This window comes from Gallus gallus, chromosome Z (assembly GCF_016699485.2).
Source record: "Gallus gallus isolate bGalGal1 chromosome Z, bGalGal1.mat.broiler.GRCg7b, whole genome shotgun sequence".
NCBI lineage: Eukaryota > Metazoa > Chordata > Aves > Galliformes > Phasianidae > Gallus > Gallus gallus.
Genome location: NC_052572.1, coordinates 63,518,831 through 63,544,045, shown reverse-complemented (window position 1 = coordinate 63,544,045; position 25,215 = coordinate 63,518,831). Strand labels below are relative to the sequence as shown.

At 37.3% G+C, this 25,215-nt stretch overlaps 1 protein-coding gene across 6 annotated transcripts in view; it reads left to right on the top strand.

The window, feature by feature from the left end:
- The window catches only part of XRCC4 (X-ray repair cross complementing 4), a 180,754-nt gene that overhangs the window by 145,871 nt on the left and 9,668 nt on the right, over positions 1–25,215 (top strand). Inside the window, exon 8 of one of the 6 annotated variants that reach the window (XM_040656157.2) lies at positions 20,262–20,317. The exons of the other annotated variants lie outside the window; for them this stretch is intronic. Within the exon in view, the coding sequence (XP_040512091.1) occupies positions 20,262–20,317 (56 nt within the window). The remainder of the gene's footprint in view (positions 1–20,261; positions 20,318–25,215) is intronic. 6 annotated transcript variants of the gene reach the window in all.

Sequence of the window (25,215 nt, the reverse complement as noted above, 5' to 3'; positions counted from 1 at the left end):
AGGTTGAGGTCATAATTTCTGTTGAGAAGAAGTGGACACAAGTGGACACAAGGCTGTCTTGTTTATATCTTGTCTGACTCATTCAGTTCTACACTGTCCTCTGCTGAACCTGCTTGCTTGTCAAGTAATGTGTGAAGCACCAGTTGCAATGGTGACCATGTTGTATGGATACCCAACACATTTGTCTGGAGCTAGGGCTGTCAGATCTTTAGAAGACGACCACAAAGTGTCTTTTACTCCCATTCAGCTGGGAAGAATTTGAGGTTGCTATCACAAATCTGAATGCTGATTTTTTTGGTGAAAATACGGTCCTTTGCCAGTACTTTCTATTACTAAAAATAAGTATTTCGTAACAAATTCATATAAAACATTTCAAATAAAACATTTCATGTGAAATGTTTTATTCTTTTTATGCTAAGCAGGAAATCTTAGCAGTTCTAGCACTTACACTTATCAGGTTTAATATTATGTGCATCAACAGTAGGGATCACATCAGCTGCTGTGTTACTAGTTTTGTCATCAGTGATGACAACCTTCTTCTCATTTTGTCTAATAGGTTTTATTAGTTGAAACTTACGCGAAAGTATATAACTTCTCAATTTTGTAATAATTGATTTTTAACAAGTTTAAATGAATTTATAATACCTTGGTTTTATCCTATAAAGCAAAGAGCAGTCGTATGACATAGACTATTGCTATCATTTTATATTTATTCATGAAATTAAAAGTAGTCTCGAATACCTGATAAATAGAAGTACAACTGTTACAACACTTGGTCAGACTGAGTAGTTGATTTGATTTTTAAAGTTGCCATGTTGGTAACACAGAACATTTTGATAAATATAGGGTAAACTTCCCTGTTTTATTTATGCTTTCTGGTTTGATCTGATATTTTGGCTTCTGTAAATCAGTGGCTTACAGTGAAGTTGAGAAGTGTGTTAATTCATATCAGCTGAATCCTTTGACCTAAAATCTCCCAAATGTTCTTTAAAAAACAGCAAGAACAAAGAGGCAAGGAAAATTGGTAACACATTTTCCAACACATTTTAACTTATTTCTAACAGTTCCACTGCTTCTCATGATAACGTATAAGCAAATGGCGACATAAGTTCTTCATAGTATTATATACGTAGTTCTCAATCAGTTTTATGCAGGCAGGCAGGCACATTAACACAGTAGATGTAGATATTTGTTCTCTCTCTTTTTCAGCTGAAGTGTTAGATTTCTTTGATCACTGCCCTAGAAAGCATTATTAATATTCAATTTCTCCACTTTCTGTGCCCCTTGAAAATGAAATCGAAAAAAAAAACACCTAAGAAAGAGTCAGTATCTGTGATTTTACTTGACTTCTTAGTGCTGGCTTTCTCTCAGTGAAGCGCATTGAATTTCAAGTGCACAGATTGTGTGGATTATCCCAATCTTTAATGTAAAGTGCTTAAATTCTAAGTCTGCAGTAGCATGGGATTTTAGAAGTCCTGTATAAACGACTATGTAAAACTTGATTGCTAACAGAATTTTTTCTGGTTTGTCATAAAAATTTGAATACAATGAAATGGAAAACATAATATATTGTAAGGGATTAAAGTGGGAATAAAACAACCCAGGTATTCTATAATCTTTATTGCTTAAGTTGATGTCACTAACTGTCTTTGAGAATCATTTTCATCCTGCAAAGACCAAATTGTGATTTTTCACTATATACAGGCATGCAAAGGCATAAAAATATTATTTCATAGAAATTGCTAGGATTTTTCTGTTTGTTCGTTCTTGTTTTCTTTATTTTCTATTGTTGATGTGTTTTAAATTTACCTTTTTGTATAATAGGAATTTTCAGTCATACTTTCCAGGATCATTAAGTTCGTATTTAGTGTGGTACCATTGGGACTGAAATGAGTGACAGCTCATAAAATTTGGAGGTGTTGGAAACCTCTGTCTAGAAGGCTGAAACAACTTGAATTGCTTGGTTTGAATAATATTTGTAGAATACAAAGACTACATTTTCAAACTGTCTTTTCTGATGCACTGTGTAGGATACTCGTGGTTTTCTTCTTCTTTTTTTTTTTTTCAGAATCTTCTTTAGCTCTTGAAATAACTAATGCAAAAGGTAGAAGGGATATAGCTGTAGTCTATTTCCAGGGAAAACAAACAAGCAACAACAACAAAAGGGAAAAAATAAAGAAACAAAACCACAAAAACCACCCTCCCTAGTGGGATGTTCTTTTCTCATTATTTGGAAGCAAATAATTGTTTCCCTATCTGAATCCTACAACTTCTTTTTTTTCCTTTTGTGATTTATTTGCTTGTTTTTCCTACAAGATATTAAGTAAAGAGAAACTTTGTTCACCTACTTATCCTTGGTCACTTGATTAAGTGTATTTTATACAATGTGAGTACTTAACTCCACTCACTCATTTGGTGTGGGTGTAACACGTGTTCCGACCTTGTGTAGGCTGTTCTTTCACTCCAACAGGCACAATGTTGGTTTATGAAGTAGAAGAAAGACAGTGTTTGTATGGGAAGTTCTTTGCTGCCTATTTGCACCCACCATACCACTGCTGTGTCGACTACCAATTTGGTGGTATTCCTCCACCATCATATCACTTCTAGCCAGCCTGTGAGGTGGTTCTTTGTTTTAGTCTCATCTTCATTTAAAATGTATTTCCGTTCTGCCGTTAGTTTCTCAAGTATCTCAGGGAATGCCAAATATAATGGAAAACATGCTGCTAATATGAATCTCTGCAGTGAAGAATAGCTATCTAGCTATTCTATCTAGCTATCTATCTAACATAGCTAGCTATGTTAAAATTTCAGCATATGCAACTGAACACGTATTTCATAAAGTTTGTCTCCCACTTTAACGTCAAAAGAAGCAACTTGCATGCCAGAGAATCATGATGGAGATCTTCTGAAAGTCTACTTGCTTCACCTGAGGGTATTGATGAGCGCTGAGAGGATTTCTGTTGGTTTTTTGTTGTTGTTGTTGTTTTTAAAGTGGGTTCATAGAGAGGCTAGGCATCTGACAATAAATGTATTCTCTCAACTAGCCATCTGAAATGTATTCTGCAGGACAGCTAAAAAATAGTTGCTCCTGGAGTCTTTGTAGTGCAGTATCCACCTTTATTCTGCATTAGTAAAAACAGAGGCTTCAAAAACCTAGAATTGATTTGAAAGAAAAGTCTAATAATGTTTTCTTTGTTACAAATCTATATATATAAGAGTGTGTGCCTAAGTGGGGAAAAAAAAATAAGAAGACATTTATATTTTGCTCTTAAAGATTTAGAGCTGAGATTTCTGAAGCAGGATGACATACACTGAACAAACTTTCACTTTACTACCTTTAGACTGTGTAATGAGTCTCTTCTGCTAGGAAAGACTACAAAATTTACGTAAATATCAGACTGTTTTAATATTCACTGTGCAATACTCTCTAAACACCCTGTCAACATTCTTCAGACTAAACTGGCCTCTTGGGATGCATTCTTCTTTAATAGTTTTCTCAGACTTCAATGGGACTCCTTGGTGTAGTAGTAATTACACCTTCAAATAAACATTTGCAAAACATTGGTCTTGGACTAAGATGCCTACAAAGAGATACTGATTTTATTTTATTTTATTTTATTTTATTTTTGCATTATGTAGCTTATCTAGAAAAAAAGCTGTTGAAGAGAGATATACAAGTTGCTTCATCACCCAAAAGCTACATTGCTTTGAAATTTTGAAATCACTATCGGGTCTAAAAACAAGAAAACTATTTTTGCACAGAATTTATAGCATTAATACAACGATTAGAATACAATGGATTTTTATTTTTATTTATTTTTATTTTTTGCAAAGATGAAAACTGTTTGTTTATCAGATGTAATCATTAAAGTGACATTTTCAAAATTCTCATCCATTGTCAGAGATTACTCTCCCGTATCAGAACCATTGGGCATAGAGTGATGAGGAGAAATTCTAAATGTCTTCTTAGTAATGGCGGTTAAGTCACACAGCAGAGTAAGTCTTCTCTTAAGAGAATTATATTCCCTGATACTGTTACTTTGATCAACCTAAACAAGAGAAAACAGTGTTCTGCACCTTTCCATCCAACTATTATTGAACTTAGTTTTCCTCTCTACAAACTCCCTTCTGTACTTTTTTTTTTTTTTTTTTGAAGAGAATGAAGGAGAAAAACAAATACAAGATAAATCAATAGTGCCTTAATTCAGAAGGAAATTAGGATGTTAGTCTTTCCTATATGCATGAAAATTACTCAGGCGTGTAAGCCTTAACATTAATGAAATATGAAACTGTGAGTAATGGTGCCACTCTAATTTGTTGTGCTTCCCTTTGTCCCACTTTCTGATTTTATACTCTGTCAAGCAAAAAGATCCAATCACAGTGATCTCATTCTATAATGACTGGGTTGTGCTGTGGCACCTTATGCCATGCCAGAGATACTCTTTTAGATGATCATGGCTCAAACCTAAGTCAACCAACCGTACACACTTATCAAAACCTATGCTACTTTCTGTTGCTCATTAGTACTGAGAATAATGGGGTGCCTTCTTCATTGCTTTCTGATTGCAATAGCCTCTCATTTTGACATAATCAAAAGAAGATATTGATTCAGTCACATCTAATATAAAGTATGTTCAGTTAAAAAAAAGAAATAAATCATTAAGTAAAAATATTTTGAAATATTCTATAGGGATTTTTTTTTTTCTAATGATACCTCCATTGTAATATCTTTAGTCCCAGTAATCTGGTTGTTTTTATCTCCATGGATTTTTAAGGGAAAATTTTTGAATTTTAAATTAATCAATGAATGGGGTTATTTTGCAGTCTTTACATCAGTACTTTTTATTTGACTTATATTTGAAGTATTCCTTAGCACTGATTACCAGATGTTGCCCTGAGAAGTGTTTGTACTGCCCTGCTTGGTTTGGAAGCATCTAATGGGCTATTATAAAAAAGAATAATAATAATTTAAAAAGTGATTATCTCACACACTAAAAGATCACTAAAAACGTCTTTTGTAATAAAGGAGAGAGAAATCAGATAGTTTAGAGGCACAGCCCACCAGCAACAGTGTCTTCTTACAACTTGCAGGGACTTTATTTGCAAAGATAGAAGCAGAGGAGAGATACATGCACTGGAAGTACTTTAAAGAGAGTTCAATATGTGAACACTGTTACCACTAAAACTGCAAGGAAAATTGTTGTTATTAAATAAGAAAACCTCAAAAACTGATTTATGTGATGGCAGTGGTTTCAAACAGTAGATCTCAGACAACCCTGTAGGAATAAAGTGCTGCAGTGTTTGATGAGAAAGTCTAGTATTGATTCAGACTAGTAAAATATTTTTCTTTATCTTTTGAGAGGCCTTACCATGTAGATGCTATGAATAAAAGTTTGGCATTTCTAATATGTTGAGAGTACAAAAATATACAATTCCTTTTTATTACAAAAACTCCATCTTGTTTGCTGTTTGACAATGTATGTGAAAGAGAAAGAGTGAAGTATAATTCTCTGTTTTTCTGAGGCTCAGTCTACTGAATAGGTATCATTGTGTCTGTGCCTCTTGAGGATAAAGTGCGGCTAAAACTTCTTGGAGGTTTTTTTCGCTGTGCAGCCTCCTACTGACAACTGCAGAGAGAGATGTCGTCTGGTCTTCTTTAATCCTTTCCTCTTGCTGTGTGCTTTTCCTATCAACTACTCCATAAATATTTTCCTGTAACTGGTACAGCTGATGCGTCATCCCACGCCTTGCTCAGGACTTCATCAGAAATGAGAGGTACAATTGTAAACTACACTAAGAAAGAAGTGACTGAAGAAGACTTGAAGAGAGCTGAAGGCTCAGTCTGGAGACCCAACATTTTCCTTAATTTAGGAACTTTGCAGTCCTTCTGGTTCTTGGATTTCAGTCACGTGCTTTGTGCTTCATGACCAATTCACTTGCTCATTTAGTACCAAAGTTCATCCTTTGTCTTCAATAATTTGAATCTATGTTTATCCCCAATCCACATTTTAGGTTATAATCATTTCTAGAAAGTTTTTCTCATGGAAGAGTCTTCATTCTGCCCATCTCATTATTTGACAAATCACTGATGTGCTGAAGTGCTTCCAAGTTCTAGATTTGGCTTAAGAGTTCTGTAAGACTTTTGACTGTCATTTCAAAATTATTAATGAAGTTCACCATCGTAAACATTAAAATCAAACAGGATGATACTTCTCAGACTGGAACAGATCTCCTTTTTTTTTTGCTAAGTATATGCAGAAGAAACATCTATTGTAAGGAGGGAAGAAAAGAATACATATTCAATGTTCTTATTTATACTATTTATTTGTCATTTAAAGAGTTTGTTTGGGATATTTCACAATAAAACATAATACTGTTCTCTATTAAAAGTAGGATAAGGAAGATAGGGACACAGGGCATTATATTTTCCAAGTTAATTGTGTAAGAAGTGCTGACATAAGTGTGGTCCAGAATTGTGAATGATGTGAACTACTGCATTTCGGACTTGAATGCAGAGCAAATCAGCAAAAAGAAAAGAAAAGGAAAAAAAGGACCTTAACTGTGCTGATATTTCAAAACAATAAAATTTATGGAGATTGATGAAAAAAAGACTGTTTTGTCTGTGACAAGAAAGATTAGCAGAAAAATCACTTATTCTTTTTTTTTTTTTTTCCCTAGCACATCTATCATATTGCTAGGTAATATTAGTTTCATCCTGAAGGTCTCTAAACTATGCTTTGCTTCTTGGAGGGAGCACTAGTAACTTTTTGTTTTAAGAGAAAGCATAAACTTGCCTGTAGGTCAGTGTTTAAGTGTTATACAGTATGGCTTTAAACTTTTCCTGCAATCCAAAACACCAAAGTAAATTGTCAATTTTATACTTAAATGGAGCATATTTTCAACAGGCCTATTCATCTACTTAAAATTAAGCATATGCTTAAGTGCATTGTTGAATCAGAGCCAGAGTTGTTATGACGAAGCAAAAAGCTGCAGAAACTGTCTAACAGATAATATTCATATTTCTTGGATTAAAATGTTCATTTCAAGAAGAGGAAGAGCTTAAATATCAGCTAGCTTCAGGCACAGGTGAAGCAGGCAGCTGCTGAGTACATGGCTGCTGGAACCTGCAGCCTGCTTGTTTTTCCTAGGAGCAGGTGATAGAGCTGATGATTACAGCAGCATCTGCAGCTTGGCCAGGTGATTCTTTGTAGCCCTGTGAAAGAGAGCAAAAGCCACAAGAAGCAGCCATGACAACTGTGGATGAAGAAGCTGCTGAGGACAATGAGGCCCTTGTTTCCTGATGCATGGTACAAAGGGTACTTAGCAGAACTGGAAAAACTAAAGGAGCAAAACAAGCAGTAAGACTCAATCACAGCTAGTATACATTTCCCCCCCCCCCATCTTCCCAGAGTATGTCTTTTTCTCTTTTTCAAGAGAAAACTAAAAGCTAAAACTTCCATTTGGCAAATCTCCCTGAATTAATTTACTCACATGCTAAGTATTGCCTGGTTAGTATTCTCTGACATTTGGACTTGGTGCTGTTACATTATTATTTTTTGCACATTGGGTTTAAATCACTGCCCTTATGCCAGAGCTCTGTAGGTGGCTTGAGAAAATCAGTTAGTGAAGATGGCCAAATCAAGGGGAGAAGACCTTTGTAGCCAGGAAGAAATACAGGCCAGATGGTCCATATGAGGTGCTTATTGATGGAGGAAAGGTGTGACACTGGACAACCATAATGCATGTTACATGCGTGGTTGAAGTTGCTTGAGATCAGATCTATAAAGTTGAGATTGAGCACACTCAAAAGCACACATGCTAATATGTTCAGTTTAGGGAAAACCCAGTGAACTGTTGGCTGTTGTGTGTAGCACATTCACAGTGACTTGAAGGGAATCAAGAGTGGTGTCACACTGCCAAGGCATCTCAACATCTAACCGTCCACATGGTGACACCAAGACTTCCTCTTTGCTGCCCTCAGCTCACAGTGTATTCTGTTGCCTGCAGCTGTGTTGGCTTTGGGGGCAAGTTGTCAGGTATTGTTCTTCCGTGTGTACATTACATAGAAGGTTACAATATGATGTCTGATTGATTACACCAGCAGTCATTAACATGTCCACTCATGGAGCACAAGTCTTTGGGAAGATGAGGATGCACAGCTCCTCCATCTGGTAGACCTCTAATGTAGTGTATATTGCTTCGCAGCACTGATCAAGTATGCATTAAGGAGGAGAGCTGTGTGGTTTGGGCCATGCCATGGAGCTGTCAGAGGCTTTCACATCCAGGGCTTGATGCTGTGTCTAAGAACTTCAGAGGGTGCCTTTGGTTAAATGCAAAGATTGCACTTGCTATAAGTTACTCAGCCAAAATGTTGATGGCAGCAATGTGTAGAGTACAGTGTTGATCAGTGCACAACGTTGTTAGCACATGGAGGCTACCAGGTGCAACCTTGAACAGAAACTGTCTCAGGGGGAGTTTGAATCACCATGTGAAACCTGTTGGAAGCTGAGCACTTTAACAGAGGGCCATTTGGAAAAGGAGGATTTTCTCAGACTGAACAGGCAGTTGCATCTCTCCTTTTCCTTCAGGTCGCATGGTATATCCTCTTTTTTGTTCCTGCACTGAGTGAAGCATCTAGTCATCTCCTCGGGGTACCGCAGCTTTCATAGGAATCCCCTAGTTTCAAAGCTAAGTAGGTGTTAAAGTGCTTTTTAACATCAAGAGGTCTTAACAAAGAGAGGGAAAAGGCCGTTGTGTTGTAAACAGTGTAGCTATGGAAACTGTGATGGCATGCAGAAAAAATAGGTGGAATGGAGGAGAAAGAAAAAACTTTAATATTTACATCTTAATTTTGATTAGTGACCTTGTTTTCTGTATTTGTCAGAATGACATGGAAAGCAAATATAGCTGTTCTGAAAATGCCAGAATATTCCTGTGTTATGTTGCATGCCTTATCCATGAGCTAAAGATGCTTACACCTACAGTTATCTACAGAAAACAGTTGACCTCATGCTCATGTATCCTGAGTTATTTTGCAGATTGCTACAGTTCTCTTCCAGTGCAACGTATGATGTCTAATGATTTGTTAACTTTTCATTTCTTATCCCTTATTTAGCCTTAAAACCACAGTTCTGTTAATTACAAAGAATATAGGTCTGTGTTTTCTTTACTTTGCTTTGTAGGGGAAAAAGAATGAAATGTTAGGGAGGGCAGTTTGGGTCTTTTTTCTTTTTTCTTTTCTTTCCTATAAAATGTTAGTGACCTTTGGCAATTTCCAAAGTATTTCAGTAGGTCTGATGTTTAAATGGACTTTACATCATTTGTTATAGTGACACCTGCTGCCCTTGTAATATTGAAGTTTATGTCGGTACATAGAACCCACTTTTCAAAAACGTATAGCTTTACTGTAAAAAAAATATTTTGTGGTGAAAGCAGGCCTTTTGACTAGGAACTAATTATTCTTGAAATAGAATGTGGTGGGAGAGGTTGGTTACTCATAGGAGCTTACTATGCAATAAAAGAAAGCTGATTTTATGACCACATTTATCTGTTTATGCCTCTGTAGCTTGAAGTGTGAGCAGAAGAAAAGAATGGACTTATTCACCTTTCATATCTAAACCAAGATTCAAGGCGCTGCAAAGTCACTGATGTAAATGGATCTGAATTTCATATCTTAAGTCTTCTGAATATTTCCCGTTGTCATCAGACTCTTTGATTAAGAAGTGCAGAACCATCTTGAAGCACGGAGCCCAGATGGTTCTCTGCTAAAGCACAGGCCTTCCTGGATAAAAACTTGTAAATTCTTTCCAGTCTGTCTCCATTTCTGAGTCTTTTAAAACTGCTGTTTGTGGAGGCAGCAACAGGTGCTTTTCTCACCGTCGGGTTGGTTTTTGTACTTTTGCAGTACAAAAGATAGGCAGTAGATTACACAGGAAAGGAACACACTGATGCAGGCAGCCAACTCATGACAGATCCTGCAGTCTCTGCTAAGGAGGCTAAGAAAGGAGCATTTGCAATAAAGTCAGAAGCAGAACAGTTGTTCTCAGATTAATTCTCAAGATTATCAGATTTGTGCCTCCTTTTCTCACAAGAGCTGTAATTCAGAAAAGCACACCCTTTCTGGCGGGGTCTGAGTACAGGTACGGAAGCGAGGTTGTTGTCTGGAGGTGTCCTGTCTCTTCTGCTCAGCTCTGTTCTTGTTATCTTTCCTGAGATACCACCATCAGCAGCCTTTTTGGAAGCAATCAGCTGTTGGAATTGCAGTAATGCTCTTGAATAGTGAGCTAAACTGTTGAATAGGGATGATGTTTTATATCTAATTGGAAGAGCATGTAGGGTTTTTCATTTTTGCATTCTTTACTTGTTATTTGAAGGCAAAGGCAAACTTTTCATGTAGATTATATTTCCTGCTTTCGTAAAACAAAATCATTACTGATATGTATGTTTGTTTTATGTAACATTATCACTTTCTTAAACTGTCTGAATTTTTCAACAGTTTTACTGTGGATGCTGTAATCATCTCAACTATATGTTTTATAGAAATCCCATGCAAGACATTTGTGGTAATCCTTATCGTCTTTGTAGTTTTCTTCTATGAATATAATTCTAAGTATGAATAATAGTACAAATAAAAATTCTGTGTTTTTTGTTTATGTAACCATGAGAATACAGGATTTTTTTTCCAAAGCTGCCTTGTCATAGTTTAAATATTTCCTGCCAGGAAGCAAAATCTGAAGCAATTTTAACACACCAAAATGCATGGAGAGCTATATTCAACTTAAAGCGTTGTGTAGGTGTGTATGCATTAAAGCAGGTTGAACTTGTATGATTAAGTTAAGGAGGTTGAGGTAGAACGAAGTACTCAGTATTACTGAAAGAAACTATTTGTGTCTAGTGAAGTACGTCCTTTGTCTTTATGTTTTGTTGATTCACCTTACTTTTCTCTTGTGCTTGTGCAAATTATCCTGAATTCATAATAATTCTACGTGAATTTTATGAGTGTATGTGGCAGGAAGGGGAGTCCTCTGCAAACTTAGTGAGTTGTGTTTTATTGTGTTACAGAGGAGATTAGTGCTCAAAATTATAAACAGTAAAAGAGATTTCGGTAGAGATACAGCAAGTGCGTGTCTTCTTGTACTCCTGCTGAGCCTCAGGAGACAAGAGGTGCTTCAGTCAATGAGCAGACAGGGCTGAGGACCACCTGCTTCTTCAGCTGCTTGAACATCATGGAGTTTGACTGCCCAGGCCTACTCCAGTCGCAAGGAGGCCTTCTCATCACCGCACCTTGGGGGCTGTAGAGGACAGAGACGATCTTAAATCTGCTTTTCATCCTTGACGTTGACTGACATACCACTGATGTACAGCTTTGTCTTCATGGCAGTTTAGTAACTAGCAGCAGCTCTGGCTTTGAGGACTGTTTATCCAAAGTCTAGACATTTTATATGAGTTTAGGGCCTCCTTCTGTGTTTTATAAGGGAGGCAAACACAGCTTTTTTGATCTGGTGGTGGCATGACGGGTGCATTGGCTGTGTGCTGTTCTGCCTAAAAAATCTCCAAAATAAGCAATCTGCTGGCGTTTTATCTGAAACTATGGTTTAGCAAATATGAAACAGGTGTATCAGCCACCACCTGTGGAAAGGAATAGCGGCTATTACACGTGACCACACAGGTGTCACGCAGGAAGTTGTCATCACAAGGTGTGCTTCGGTAAATATGGGCTTCAGTAAATATAAATAAATAACTATATAAATGTATGATAATACAAAGGCATTAGGTGGGTAAATAGAATGGGTTTCCTGCAGTCTTTCAGAAGATTAAGTGCTGGTTTTGTTCTTTGGTCTGGGTTTTGGAGAGGGATGTTATTCCAGAAAAAGGTGGGATATGTTAGAACACCTCAAAAAATGTTCCATATTAAGTAGATTTGTTGGAAAAAAATACAGAAGTGAAACTATTCCATCCACCTCTTGTCAGTGTGAGACTTGCAGAAAATCTGTCACAATCCTTTCTGAGTCACAAGCTTGTAGGGTCAAAAAAAAAAAAAAAAACCAACATTGCTAAATGGTGGGGCAGTCCTGAACTCTGCCGACTGTGCAGATCCCAACCAAAAAGAATATGCAAACACAAATTTAACCTTCACATCTCTGAATACTTCAATTGACTGCTATGGTAAGTGAGTTACTGGAGCAGGACCAAGTATGCAGCATTTAGTAAGAACAAACCTCACTAATCTATTTAATGCCTGCTTTAACAAATTATCTGGGTCAGTTTCCTTCCTTTTCCTCTCCTGTGCTCATTGGCCTCTCAGACATGTGTTTTTGTGATGTCCCCATAAGCTGTGAACTGTGAGTCCCCAAGGGCACCGTGTGACATTGGCTCCTTGCTGAGAATGGGTGCCACACCGTATCACTGCAATAACAGAGCTTACAGTCTTCCTAATTGCCTGCGGTTTAAGGATGCTGAAGTGCAGAGGTATATTTTGTATTTCTTTCTGAAACTGTACACACTCAATTCAAATCTGTGAAATACAGAGAACGGTATACCAGTATATACCAAAATACCAGTACAGATTTTTATTAATGTTTTGACTTTGCCTTTTTTTTTTTTTAATAATAATTAATAAATTCAGTAAGACAGTGTTTATACAGTAAAAATCAGTGTAAAATACACGTGCAAAATTGCAAACTGGACTAAATTTCTGTTTATATGAAATGCATAAACAATGGATTGAGTTGTTTGAGTTATATTTTGTGTGTATAGCACATACATTTGCCCCAACTTTTATGCATTCATAGCCTACATGTATTTCCCATTAATGTATTCAGTTGGTAATGCTTTTTAGGAAAGCATGTGTCCATAACCAAGAACTATGTATAAAGTCTGCTGATACAAAGTTTCTATAATGGACCACGTTCCTCATTATAGATAAGAACAGTTAATATTTATATGATGCTTTCCATTTTAAAATCAATTTAGATGCATTAATTACTGTGGGACTATTAGGGGAAAAAAAATCTGAGATAGATCCTATGAATGAGAGAAACCTTGGAAGGAAGTAGTGCCAAATGAAACTTAAACGTAGTAGCTGACAGCAAATTACACATGAATTTAGCATGCTGATTTGACAGCAATAAAGACCAATTTGATTCTACTCTGAATGAGCAGAGCTCTCCCGTCTCTTGGGATACAGAGGTCTTGTTAGCAGTAAGATATTGACAGCTGGAGAGATGGAGAGAAGAACAGCATACTTGGGAAAGGTCTTTGGAGCCAAGACTTACGAAGAATGGTTTTAGGTTAAATACATACAGGCTGGTTAGAGGACAACAAAGGAAACTTTTGATAATATTTGAAGGGTGTCAACACAAAGCAGAGAATTTAATATGAGAAAGGGGATTAAGAAAGATGAGTTAAAATGTAAGAAAGCTTTTGAACAATATATTAAGAATTTGTCAGTTATATCTATTAGCAAAATAACATTCCCAAAGAAAAAAGAGGCAGCATCTCTTACTTCATTTAGAGCTGTGCTGCAAGAGCACAAGTAGTGAGGAAGAGTTCTTCTGTAGCAGAAAATAGATGCATTTGTCTCAAGTGCTAACTTCACAGAGTTTACTTGTAAGGAATTATGGGTAAATAAACACTACTCTTCTAGTACTGTGTTCCAGAAAATGAATGTAGTTAGAGAAATGAATTAGTGTGAGCATACAGGAGAGCCAGCACAAGCACTAGCATTGTGTGAGGTGATAGATGCAGACAGTGAGGTCTCTAGCAAAATTATTTTTAAATTGCTAGGACATCCTGCCTCCTTCCTTGTTGTGCATCTTGTTTTCTTAGAAATAGCTTATATGGATACAAATTGTGTTCTCCATTAGTATTACTTCAGTTTCTTTGTCTGTCATTCTTCCAATGACACTTCATTATTTTGGGATTTATTGAGTCGAATGTGACCATAAATTGTGATTTCATTAAGGCTAGCAGGACAACCAGTTCAAATGATGCTGATTTTGATGTGCAGTGGCCACATCTGTGTTAAGGAGTAGTTTCTGCTGAACTGAGTGTATTGAATTTTAAAAATAATCTTTGGACTCTGTGAAAAGAACTTTACAATATATTCAGTGCATGCGAATATGTGGCTCCTCTACTGTCTGAGCCTGAAATTCTCAAGTAATCTTCATGTGTCAGATTGATTGTAAGCAAAGGATACCGTTTTCTGAAGCACTTAAGACACTAGAAAACCTACATCCAGTACTGGAGACCCACAGGAACTAAAGCCCTGCTACTTTTTAGTGAACATGGAAACATAGCCAGATAGTATATAGAGGGTGATCCTGTACACAGAACTGCTCTGTAAACCTACTTGAGATGTGCAGAAGGAAAGAACATGACTTTCTGTGGTGCTTTTCATTCTGTTCTAGGCAGGTGGGCTCTGCAACTGTTTGAACTATAGTAAAGAGAATCATCCTGTCTTTCTTGGCAGTGGCACACAGGAGAGCCATGGGATCTTTTCAGTTTTAAATGTGGCATTTCATATCATGTGTACATCTTTTGTAAGATCAGAACAGCTTTTTTACAGCATATTATGAACAGTCTGCTTGTACTGTTCAATTTGAGAGCATCTGAGGTTCCAGACTGAAAAGGTATGTATGTGTGAGTCTGTCTTGTGCTGATAGCTGGCCAAATGTGGGAGCTGTGTCTTAGTCCTTATGTTCAGATTCCTGTGTAAGTACTTTAAGTCACTGATCAGAACTACATGCCTGGCATACAGTACAACTTCCTGCTTGGTGCTCCTGTGAGATCCTACAAAACTACTTTACTTTGATGTATGCATCTGTTCACTCCATTTCTTTCTTTTTTTTTTTCCTTACTTCCCCCCCCAATTCTTTTTATATTCCCTATCCATTAGTTAAATCCATTGTACTCCCTGGACTGAAAAGAACTGTGTTTTCTGCATGTTTAGGAGTTTCACCTCTTTGAATGTTTTCTCAGATTCTTGGTTTCAGAAGCACAATTTTCAGCGGGATTATGGTAGCCAGATTAAGGCTAGCAGAATGAGGCTCCATCCGAAGTCCCTTCCTTCTTTCTCAAGTGCAAGATTCCAGCATGTAGAATTATAGAAAAAAAGCTTGAAGCCTTTGGGACAGCTTGAAGTAATTTCTCTCAGACATACACTGTTCTGGTCTCCTCCAAAATGGTTCTTTTTTCACACTCTTTCCCTGGTCAGTGGTAAGGCCATTGCTTTGTGAGAGAACCAGAGGAAGAACCTTATCAGAATTCACAAGGGATGTTATTTTGCAATTACAGTCCGATATTGCCTAAATTTCTTCTGGATGCTCAACTTTGCTGGAAAGCTACCACAGATTCTTTGTTTCCTAAAGCTCCTTCTATGAAAGCATGAATGGTGGCAACAAGAAATTCAGCACATTCATCTATTTAAATCTCACTCATGCTAACATGACTGCAAGTCTGTGTTTTGTCTGCTTCCAGTAAGTTTAACAATGCACAGTCAGATTTCAGGATATAGAATGGATGAGAACAATGAAAACAAAATGTTGTTTGCACTGCTGCATATGCATGTGCTATATGCATCCCCTGAACTGATTTATTACCTTCATATTTTGCTCTCTGCATTAAATTAAGTCCTTATCTTCTTAGTGTGTTTTTTTTCCAGTTTAAAATGTTAACAAGAAAATAAATGATTTTATATAGTAATGAATTCTTTACACTTCTTTGATAATTTCTAACAGACTCTATATAAATTTTCATTCATCTAATTCTAAAATCCATTGCAAATACCTCTCATTACCTGGAAAAGATATGCTGTGTGGTTGATTTCCAAATTATTCCAGTTTAAGTCTTCAGGGTCAAAAGTTAAACTTTCAAAACTTTTTCTACGTTTCCTAATACTCCTAAGAAAATGTTTAGTCTTATTACTTGGCTAATTTCCTTGAAACTTTTAGCTATGGAAGGAGGTTTTGTTTAAACAGCTCCAGACCATGCAAGTATTGTGTTAATATGGATGACTTTAAGAGGAGTAAACTGTGTTCCAGTAAAAATATAGCAATAAAATTTGCAACCTACAGTTCTTCTTTGATCATTTAAATTCTCTGGGATTTGATTCCCAGCACTGCAAATTGGGTCAGTAATTGATAGTTCATTGTACTGCTGTATAATTCATGTTTTTTGCAAAACCACAGCAAAAGCATGTCTGCCTCCTGGCTAGGGTGAAAGGACCGATTAGGCAACAGGAACTTCGTATCGCTGAACTGCTTCTTCATACTGAGCTTTTACAGTCTTGGCAGAGTCCGAAGTCAGAGTTTGTAACCCTGGCTCAGCTGTTCATGCATCAGTAGTAACTGACTGTAGCATAGAGCACAGTGTCAAAGCAGAGAGCGACAAAGAGAGGTATGTGACCAAAATCAGAAAAAAATAAGGAAGGAAATTTGTGTATTCCTTAGAATCCTTGTAAAATAATTTGGTCAATTGTTTCATGCTAGTTACTGAAAAATTAGTGCTAGTGCAGACTGATAGCAATGAATTTCAGCCGAGTGTGGGGAGCACAGATAGAAAGGAAGCAAAACTCCTCGTTCTTGAACCTATTATGATGGAATGTGTCTCTGAAGGTATTTCCTACACCTTGCTGCCTGAGATGTCTGTAATCTTGCCAGTGCCATATGGAAAATGTATATAGGGAAAACAGCAGTATTGTCTGAACCAGAGATCCTAATTAGTCTCTGAAATGCATCTCTAAAAAATCAAGTCATAGGAAATGCAACCAATGTGATGTCTTTATGGAAAATTAATGCCAACTAATCCAACTGAATTTAAAAGGTAATCTGTCTTCATTTCAGCTACACTACGCTTAATCAAGAGCCTGAATTTCCTACAGTGTCATCATTAAAACAAGCCACTATTTACTAGGCCAAGAAAATAATTACATTTTTAATACGGGAAGTCTGCCTCAGTCACATTGAAGTATTATTCCATAGAGCTGCAAGTTATGGAATAGTTTATGGTTCAAATCAAATCTAGTAAGCCCCAACCTAGAATGACTCATCATTGGCTGAGTAAGTGAATGTCATCTTCCAAAATCATTTTTTTTTCATTTTGGATTATTTTCTGTGCACAATGTGTTGTCAGTGTTCATCTTGATAGAAATCAAGATACTGTTCTTTCTGTTCTAAAATGAACCACTTGAGATGAAAAATGTCATGTGGGAATGGATTGGTAGGATGAACACATGCAAAGATTTTCAACATATTTTTTGTTGAAATAACTATAGTCCTGTTGGAGATTTTCATTTACTTTAAAGCTATGTTTGTCCAGACTGGAGGATTTGTTCTGATTACTATTTCTTAAATACTGCTTTAACATATGAGTGTATAAGGAAAGGTATGTTGGATTTTTTATTTCTATTATATTGTCCTAGTAAACTCTCGTTAGCGCAGAAGTTCAAGTGACTAACGTACTGAAATGACTGGCTTAAAGTAAAAGCTTGTTTTGGAAATGGCTATTTCCTAAATTGGAAATAACCCTCGGTTATCAGTTTATTGTTTACATCTAGACTCTGTTTAGCATTCTATCCACACAGAAGTGTACATTCAGCTGTATGAGAGAAGCTGAAGAGTCTGAGAATAAAGACTGTCCCACCACGGGAACAAATAGAATGACTCATCTGTTCAATTCTCTGACAAGATGACTCAAAAACAAATTTAACTTACTATTTCTATTTATTGTCTAGCAAACATATAAAATCAATGGGTTTCTTGCCTTCACACATTAAACAACTCCCACTGTACAGTGATGTATCTAGTATACATTAAAGGGTAATGGCATTGTACAACAGGCAGAACATTTTTAAAAGCTCAAATACAAAGGAGAGTATTGTCTGCATTTCACTATTTGTAAACACCTGTAAACACGTGACAGAATGATGGAAAATGGCTTTAAACTGGAAGAAAGTAGATTTAGGCTAGATAAGAAATTCTTTACTGTGAAGGTAGCACTGTGAAGACGCTGGAACAGGTTGCCCAGCAGTGCTGTGGATGCCCCCTCCCTGAAGGCATTCAAGGCTGGATGGGGCTCTCTGCAACCTGGTCTAGTGGGAGGTGTCCCTGTTTATAGCAGAGGGGTTGGTACTAGGTGATCTTAAAGGTCTCTTCCAACCCAAACCATGCTGTGATTCAATGATTCTATGTTACTGGAAATGTCTCCTTGCTGTTGCGTTTTTCTAGATGAAATTCTTACTCATCTGAGTGAGATACACACCTCATGCGTGACGTGAGGCTGACAGACTGATGCTGGGTAATGGTAACAACTTCAGTGCCACATCAAGCAAAATGCATAGAGTTGATAAAATAATCCAATGACGTGCCTTTTTTGTCTGTTCCCTTCAGATCAGGATAAAGTGCAGTATGTTATGATATTCGTTAATACTGGATGTAAGACTTATGCTGAACAGTGTAACATACCATTTTATTTTGTAAGCCTGTTTTAATATCTCTTCCCAGAAATTAGGTACTTAAATTTGAGGGAGACCTGACAACTTTTCTGACAATGTATGTGGTTTAGTCTCTAAACCAGTCCTTTGTGAGGAAGAGCAGAGTACCACTTATGGTATGAACATTGCACAACAAATTTCAGGAAGGACTGTAAAGCATGCTAGCCATTTCATGTGTCACCAATAGGAAAAATGATGTATAATTAGGTAACCGGTTTATGAACACAAAGCCCTAGTTTCCCAACTCTCCTTAAAATTACTTTGGTTATGTATCTAATATGTATCTTGGATTTGGTTGGAAAACTTCCAGAGAACTCCCAACTGTCTACAGATGTAACTAGCTTCAAACACATAGGTTATTCCTAGGAGACATCAGTAAGAGTATATCCTTTTGAAATTTACTCTCTAACTTCCAATTTCAGGTAGCTCAGAATTAGAGGCACTCCTCTGTGCTTTGTGCTACAAAAGACAGCTCTCACATAGAGGGCAAGTTCAGGAGATCTGTGAATTGTGGCTTTTTCCTTGTAGTTCTTGTGAGAGGTGGGATATTGCAGGATGTGATGACTGCTGGAGCCCAGAGTCTGCATGGATAACTGGGCAGTTTCTTACCAAACTGGCTTCAAGATGTGTTGGATAAGTCTTTTCCAATCTCATGTTCACAGTTGTTTTATTTTTCCCTTGAACTATCAGGTTGGAATTTGGCCTTGCAAAATTCATTATTTAAGTACGCATTACTTTTTTTTTTTTGCTTTTGTTTAATTGTTTGATTGTTTTTTATAATAACAGTCTTATCAACACTTGTCTGTATGATTTTTCCCAGTAGTCTTTTCAACACACATCTCAACAAATGTTTGGGTTATGGTTGTCATAATCATTGCTGGGTGTGATCATTCTCAGGGATGGATGGGTTTTTTTGTACATTTGTTTGGTTGGTTTGGTTTTGGTTTGGAATTTGTGTTGCTGTTGTTGTTGTTTTTTTGTTTTTTAAGATTCTCTTTCCCATAAATCGAAGAAGTATTAATGCATTACCTCAGCAAACTAGTGATTCTGGAACTTGCTTCTCTATTAAGGGAGTTCACATTTGGAAAGGGTAGCAATACATCATCCATTGGATGTTCTGCTAGGATGTGGTGTACATAACCTTTAAAATCTATTCCTGTCACCAAAAGCTGCCTTTTCTGTAGCTGGCCTTGATCCAGCTTCAGATTTGGACCCACACTGGGCTTATGCCAGCCAGCTACTGTTGCCATCAGAGGCCGTCAGAGGCAGTACTTGGATTTTGCCATTTGGACTGCTGGAAGATGATGATGGAAGCAATAAATGAAATGCATGAAGAGACCTGGTGGGAAAATAGGTGTTTTTGGCACTTGTTTGGGACAAGCTGCATAAGGCACTGCAGCTTAGACGCACATATGCAGTGTGGCTATTCTAAACTTGTGCCAATAACAACTTGCTTTTACTACATAGCATCATTTCTGTTCTCATCTCTCCAGCAGCCACCTTTAGGCTGCCAATGGCAGCCTCTCCATAAATGTGATTTTTGTCCAAACTCTCATTACTTCGAGTGATCCTCGGGAGGCCGATACATTTCTTTCCCTCACCTGGATTTGTAACACTTCAATTTTCACTCTTCATCCATATTAGAATTGAAGTAGGGATTCTTATCCTGGGGTGAACAGAGTGGGAAGACCTAAAGGCCATTTCCATAATGATAGAATACCAAACAAAATAATTTTCCTTTTTTTTTTTTCCCCTTAACATATTCTATCAGCACAGTGGTTCATCAGTTTCACACATTGTGGAGGTCAGTCAGCTCCAGTGAGGCAGGTCAGTATCTCTGAGGAAATTTGAATCACTTACTTAGGGTTTTTTCTTTAAAGAAAATAGTCTTTGACTTCATTATCCCCTTTATTGATTAAATTCTAACTCTTTGCCTTGCATTGATCTGAACTACTCAACAGAGACAGTTTCACTAGAGTTTCTGTCTTCTCAGACAGCAATTAGAATTTTAAAACAGCACCTTTGAGTTAAGCAAATTCTGTGAGTGGTTTTAAGGAATGGCTAGTTTTATCACACTTTTGTTGTCTAATTTGTGATTGCTGACACTTCATAAACACAGAAATGCTGAAAATAAATGACTCAGTGTGTGAAAGTAGAAACTTTCTGTCCTCTCCTCCCACCCCAAGCTTGATTCAAACTTCAAAAGAATTGTCCTGAGTGTTCATGTTGTTCAGTTTTTCATCCCAGTCTGTAGCAAGGGTACATATTGTATATAACATTTCATATTTCTGAAAGCATTAGTACAGAAATCTCACTAGGTGTATATTCTTTCATAATTTTCTACTGGGTCTAGTGGCCTTGGGTAGTTTTGATAAGCCTCCAGTCCGAATCCAAGCCTTCTGAATCTGCTCATTGTGGTAATATTAGGAACCATTCCAATATACTTGCAACAAGCAAAGTAACATCTTAGAATACAAACTGTATCTGGAAGCATGGATATTTTTTCTTCCTTGCTTTTGCAGCAGCTGTAGTAATCAAATAAGAATTTTATTTGTGTCTTGTCTACCAAATCTTTCTTCTGCTGGTTAGTTCACTTCCTGTTATGAAGTAGGAATCTATTAAATGTGCCTATGTATTTGTAAAGCTTTTGTACAGGAAAGAATACAAATATTTTAAGTCTGGAACAGAATCCATTTCTGTAGGTCTAGGCATCCTTGAGCAGAAAATGATATGTGCCCAGCAGTGGCTTTATATTTGCTGCGTTCTGCCCCTTATGTTCAGGGACATGTGTATTTTAATTTATTCCCAAAACAGTCCTCTAGGTCGTAAACTTAATGCATTGCTTTTCTTGTTTTTTGTTGTTGTTATCATTATTATTGTTATCTTGTTGTTACAGGAAAGTTTTAAAGAAAAAATTTAGCGGTTGTTCTTCGTATACCATTATCTATAGTTTGGCCACACCTCCTGTTTGCCAGAGGAAAGTAAATGCAACATAAAAGGCATAGATGGCACCTTGATGCTCACAGAGCAGGAATTGGGTGAAAGAGTTGTGCCTGACAAGGTTTTGTATCTCCACCAGACCCCCATCACATTGTCTGGGTCCCTTTTGTTGCCCCATGCTGTACTATCTTTCATAAAGATTAATATGCCAGGCACAACTGTAAAAAAGAAAATCTCATTCCCTCAGCATAGAATTAAAACAGTGGAATATTTTCTCCAGTGTTACTGACTTCATGGATCATTAAGATTGCTGTCTACTCACTGTAAGCTCTGCAAAAAGTCCATCTGCAGATCATGGAATATTTGAAGCAAACAGATGAAGCAATACTCAGCCTCCTCATGCATCCAGTCATCATTAGCTGTTTTTCACCATCACAAGGATATTTAGCTGGGGAGCTAAGGCCAAGCTGAAGTACAGACCCAGTCTCTCCTTGCTGTTCATGAAGGGCCTCTTGGCTCTGTGGAGCTAACTCTCCTGGGGATTAGATGAAGCACACATTAGGAGTTGTATTGTCAGTGTTACTGCAGGCATGGCACGTGAGTTGTTCATATGAATAGGACATAGACTGCATCTTCTTTGATGGTTTTCATAATGACAAAGCTTGTGCAACTTGTAAATGTGTGTGTATAGAGTATTAGCATCAGTGCTAGTGTTGCAGGCTAGTCAGAATATTATCTGCTGATAAAGGGCAATATTCAGACTAAACCTAATGACTCCCCATTGTTTGTTTTTTTTTATTATTTCATTGTGTCCTTCACAATGGAACATTTCTCCAGCCTAGGAAAACAGAAACAGTTGATAAAATTTAAATGAATGCCCTTCATAGACCTCTGAAATTTCTAGCACTCCCTGCCAAGGTCCTTAAGGCTGTTGTCATTATTTTTCACTAGTAATATCCAGAAGTGCAAGATGGTTCCCTTCTTGAAGAATTTCTGTGAAATGAGATAAAATTTTATTGGTTCATTGTATACTCTTTCAGCATTCCTCAGCTAAATGATCTGTTTCCTTGGTCTCATTGCATTCCCAATGGAAATTGGCTTGCAGTCCTTTTCTTCATGAGTAGGAAAGGCGTAAACTCTGAAGAATTACATTAAGCTCAAGACTTGACAGTTTGACAGTACCAGGCCCTCACCATAATCACTTTCATCAGTTCCCACCAGGTTTAGAATGAGCTTTTATTACCGTTGCCTGAATAGCTCATTGCATTTACCAATACTGAATATGAAAAGGTAGAATGGATTCCTCTTTTTATAGCAGATGGTAGAAAGCTGGTTGATAAATCATTTTTAAAGTTCATGTTAGTGATTAAACAACCTCACAAATAAACAAGCTTTCCAGTTTGCTTTGTACTAAGTATCATGATTTCTGTAAGGATCATTGTCAAATATTTTATAATTTCATTAATTTTTATATGTTCTCACAATTTAGAAATGTGAATAAAATCTATTTGTCAGCATCTGTTAATTCCTCTGTTGATGTTCCTGTACACTTCATGTTCAGACAGACATTTGCATGGATGCTTTGTACCTGACAGAACAAAGCAGAAGCAGTTACGTACAAAGTTAATGCATAAATAACACCATCAAAACATAACCAATAAGCAGGGTGTGCATGGGGCTCCCTTCTGGTTTGACTCACTTGTTTTGAAAGATAAATGAGAGGACCATATCCTTTGGAATGCTGCCTCACTGATAACTCCAGAGGTAACTGGTGAAAACAAAAAAGGCAAATTGTGGATACAGATTAGGAATACAATCCACCAGCCCATGCTGTTTTGGGAGGCTCATATAGGTTTGTCATGTACAAAGAATCTGTACAAAGAAAAATAAAGTCAATGGGGAAACTCACTGAGATTCTAGTGGGTTTTAGATAGTATCTCATGACGACATCTTTTATGACCGGATGTATAATTGTTAGCATGCAGAACTATATGCAATACAGTCAATTGCTATGCTGCTTGTTTCTGATAATAAAACGCTTGTGAAGAATTGCTGGTGGATTAGGAAGGCCTTGTGCCAGCAGTATCACAGAGGGAGCAACAACACACCTTGCACTGCTGCTGGAGCAACAACAGAGAGGAAATTGTCGCCCCTGTGGTGTGTCCTCAGAAAAAAAGTTAGGGGAAAAAAAAAAAACTCACAGCTTTTTAAACCATAAGGTCTTCTAAATTGTTTGCATCCATTTGTATTATCTGAAGTGTTCATTCTGATCATGAGAATTTATGCAAGGACAGAGGAAGTAATGCACTGTATTTTCGATGGGAACTCTTTGTTTCTTCCCCTTACTCTCTCTCTCTCTTTTGTAAAGACAATGTAATTCAGGCAAAAGCAAGTTTCCAAATGTAAAAACTGTCAAAATCTTAATTAGCAGAGGACAGTGATTTCTGTGTGATTCTGGACTACAATCGTACCACAGAATCAGATTTTTTTTCTCTGGAAAGAAAGATGGGGATGTCAGATGAGAAAGCATACCTGAAAAATGGCCATTACTCATTTCTTGTTTCCTGATACTGTAGTGTGGATAATACTAGATAGGTTTCAAATAAACGTGTGGCCAGTGACTAAAGATAGTTAGAATTGCATTTTCAGTGATTCATCTGTGTAGCACACTGGCTTATTTTGCACGGACAGCGTCTGTTTCACACATACAACATGATTAATCTACTTTGATTGGCATCCACATTCTCCTAATAAAATCCCAGCTGCCACCTGTACGGTGCTCCCTTTCTTCTTAGTAAGATAAAAAGTCCTTTAGAGAATTCACAAAAAGGCAAGCCACCTAAATTTGTCAGCAGCACAGCATCAGCACAGTTATCAGTGTTCTTCACAGGTTACAGTTTTATAAAGCTATTCATGTGAATGCTGGTTTGAACCAGACCAATACAAGAAAATGTTGATGGAGCTACTTCAGGTGTACAGTAATGTATCACAAGAAAAGTTAAAATCTGATCTAGGCTGTTGACCTGAAACAACTTTGAGGAGAATATCAATTCTTCTACATTAGTTTCTGATCTATTTTGTCACATTTCTTTCCCCTGTTTATCACACTGTGTGTTTTCTGCCATGTTTTTCCCATTCCTGTGTATTACATGCAGAAATGCTTGAAGGTTTTGGGACTATCAGGGGTGTATGTGAGCTCTGGGGCCAGTTTGAGACAAAGACGTGTGCTGAATGTTATCAAATGCATAGAAACACAATGTAACTCAGGAAATCTCTGATATACAAACAGTTGGCAAGTGAAAAAGCACTTTGCATGCTTCAAAGAGTGTCTGTTTTTGGCCACTATTGGAGACAAGGTTCTGGGCTAATTTGGGTTGACCCAAGACAGCTGTTCCTATCTTCTAGCAGTCTGGCAAATTATCGTTTTCATTACCTGTTTCAGATTGGCTGACATGGCCTATTTCTTCATTCCAGGAAGGCACTTATTTCAGTCCAATTCAGGCCACAGTGACCAGCATGGCAGAATGTTTTCTGCTATGCTACATGTGAGGTAGAAACTGCAGGTGTCCAAGCCTGGAGCCAAGTTAGGCAGGTGCTGGGCAGGCTTGAAACATAAGGTAATCTCCTAAGTCACAGCAGTGGGCACTGACAGTCTGAGGGGGCTTGGCTGTCTGACACTAGCATTGCATACTCTCAGGGTTGCATTTGTGTATTTGGTTGGTAGTACTGAAAAGCCTGATAGCCTCAGATAACCTACAGTTCTTCTGAGACCCTGCTCCTAATTT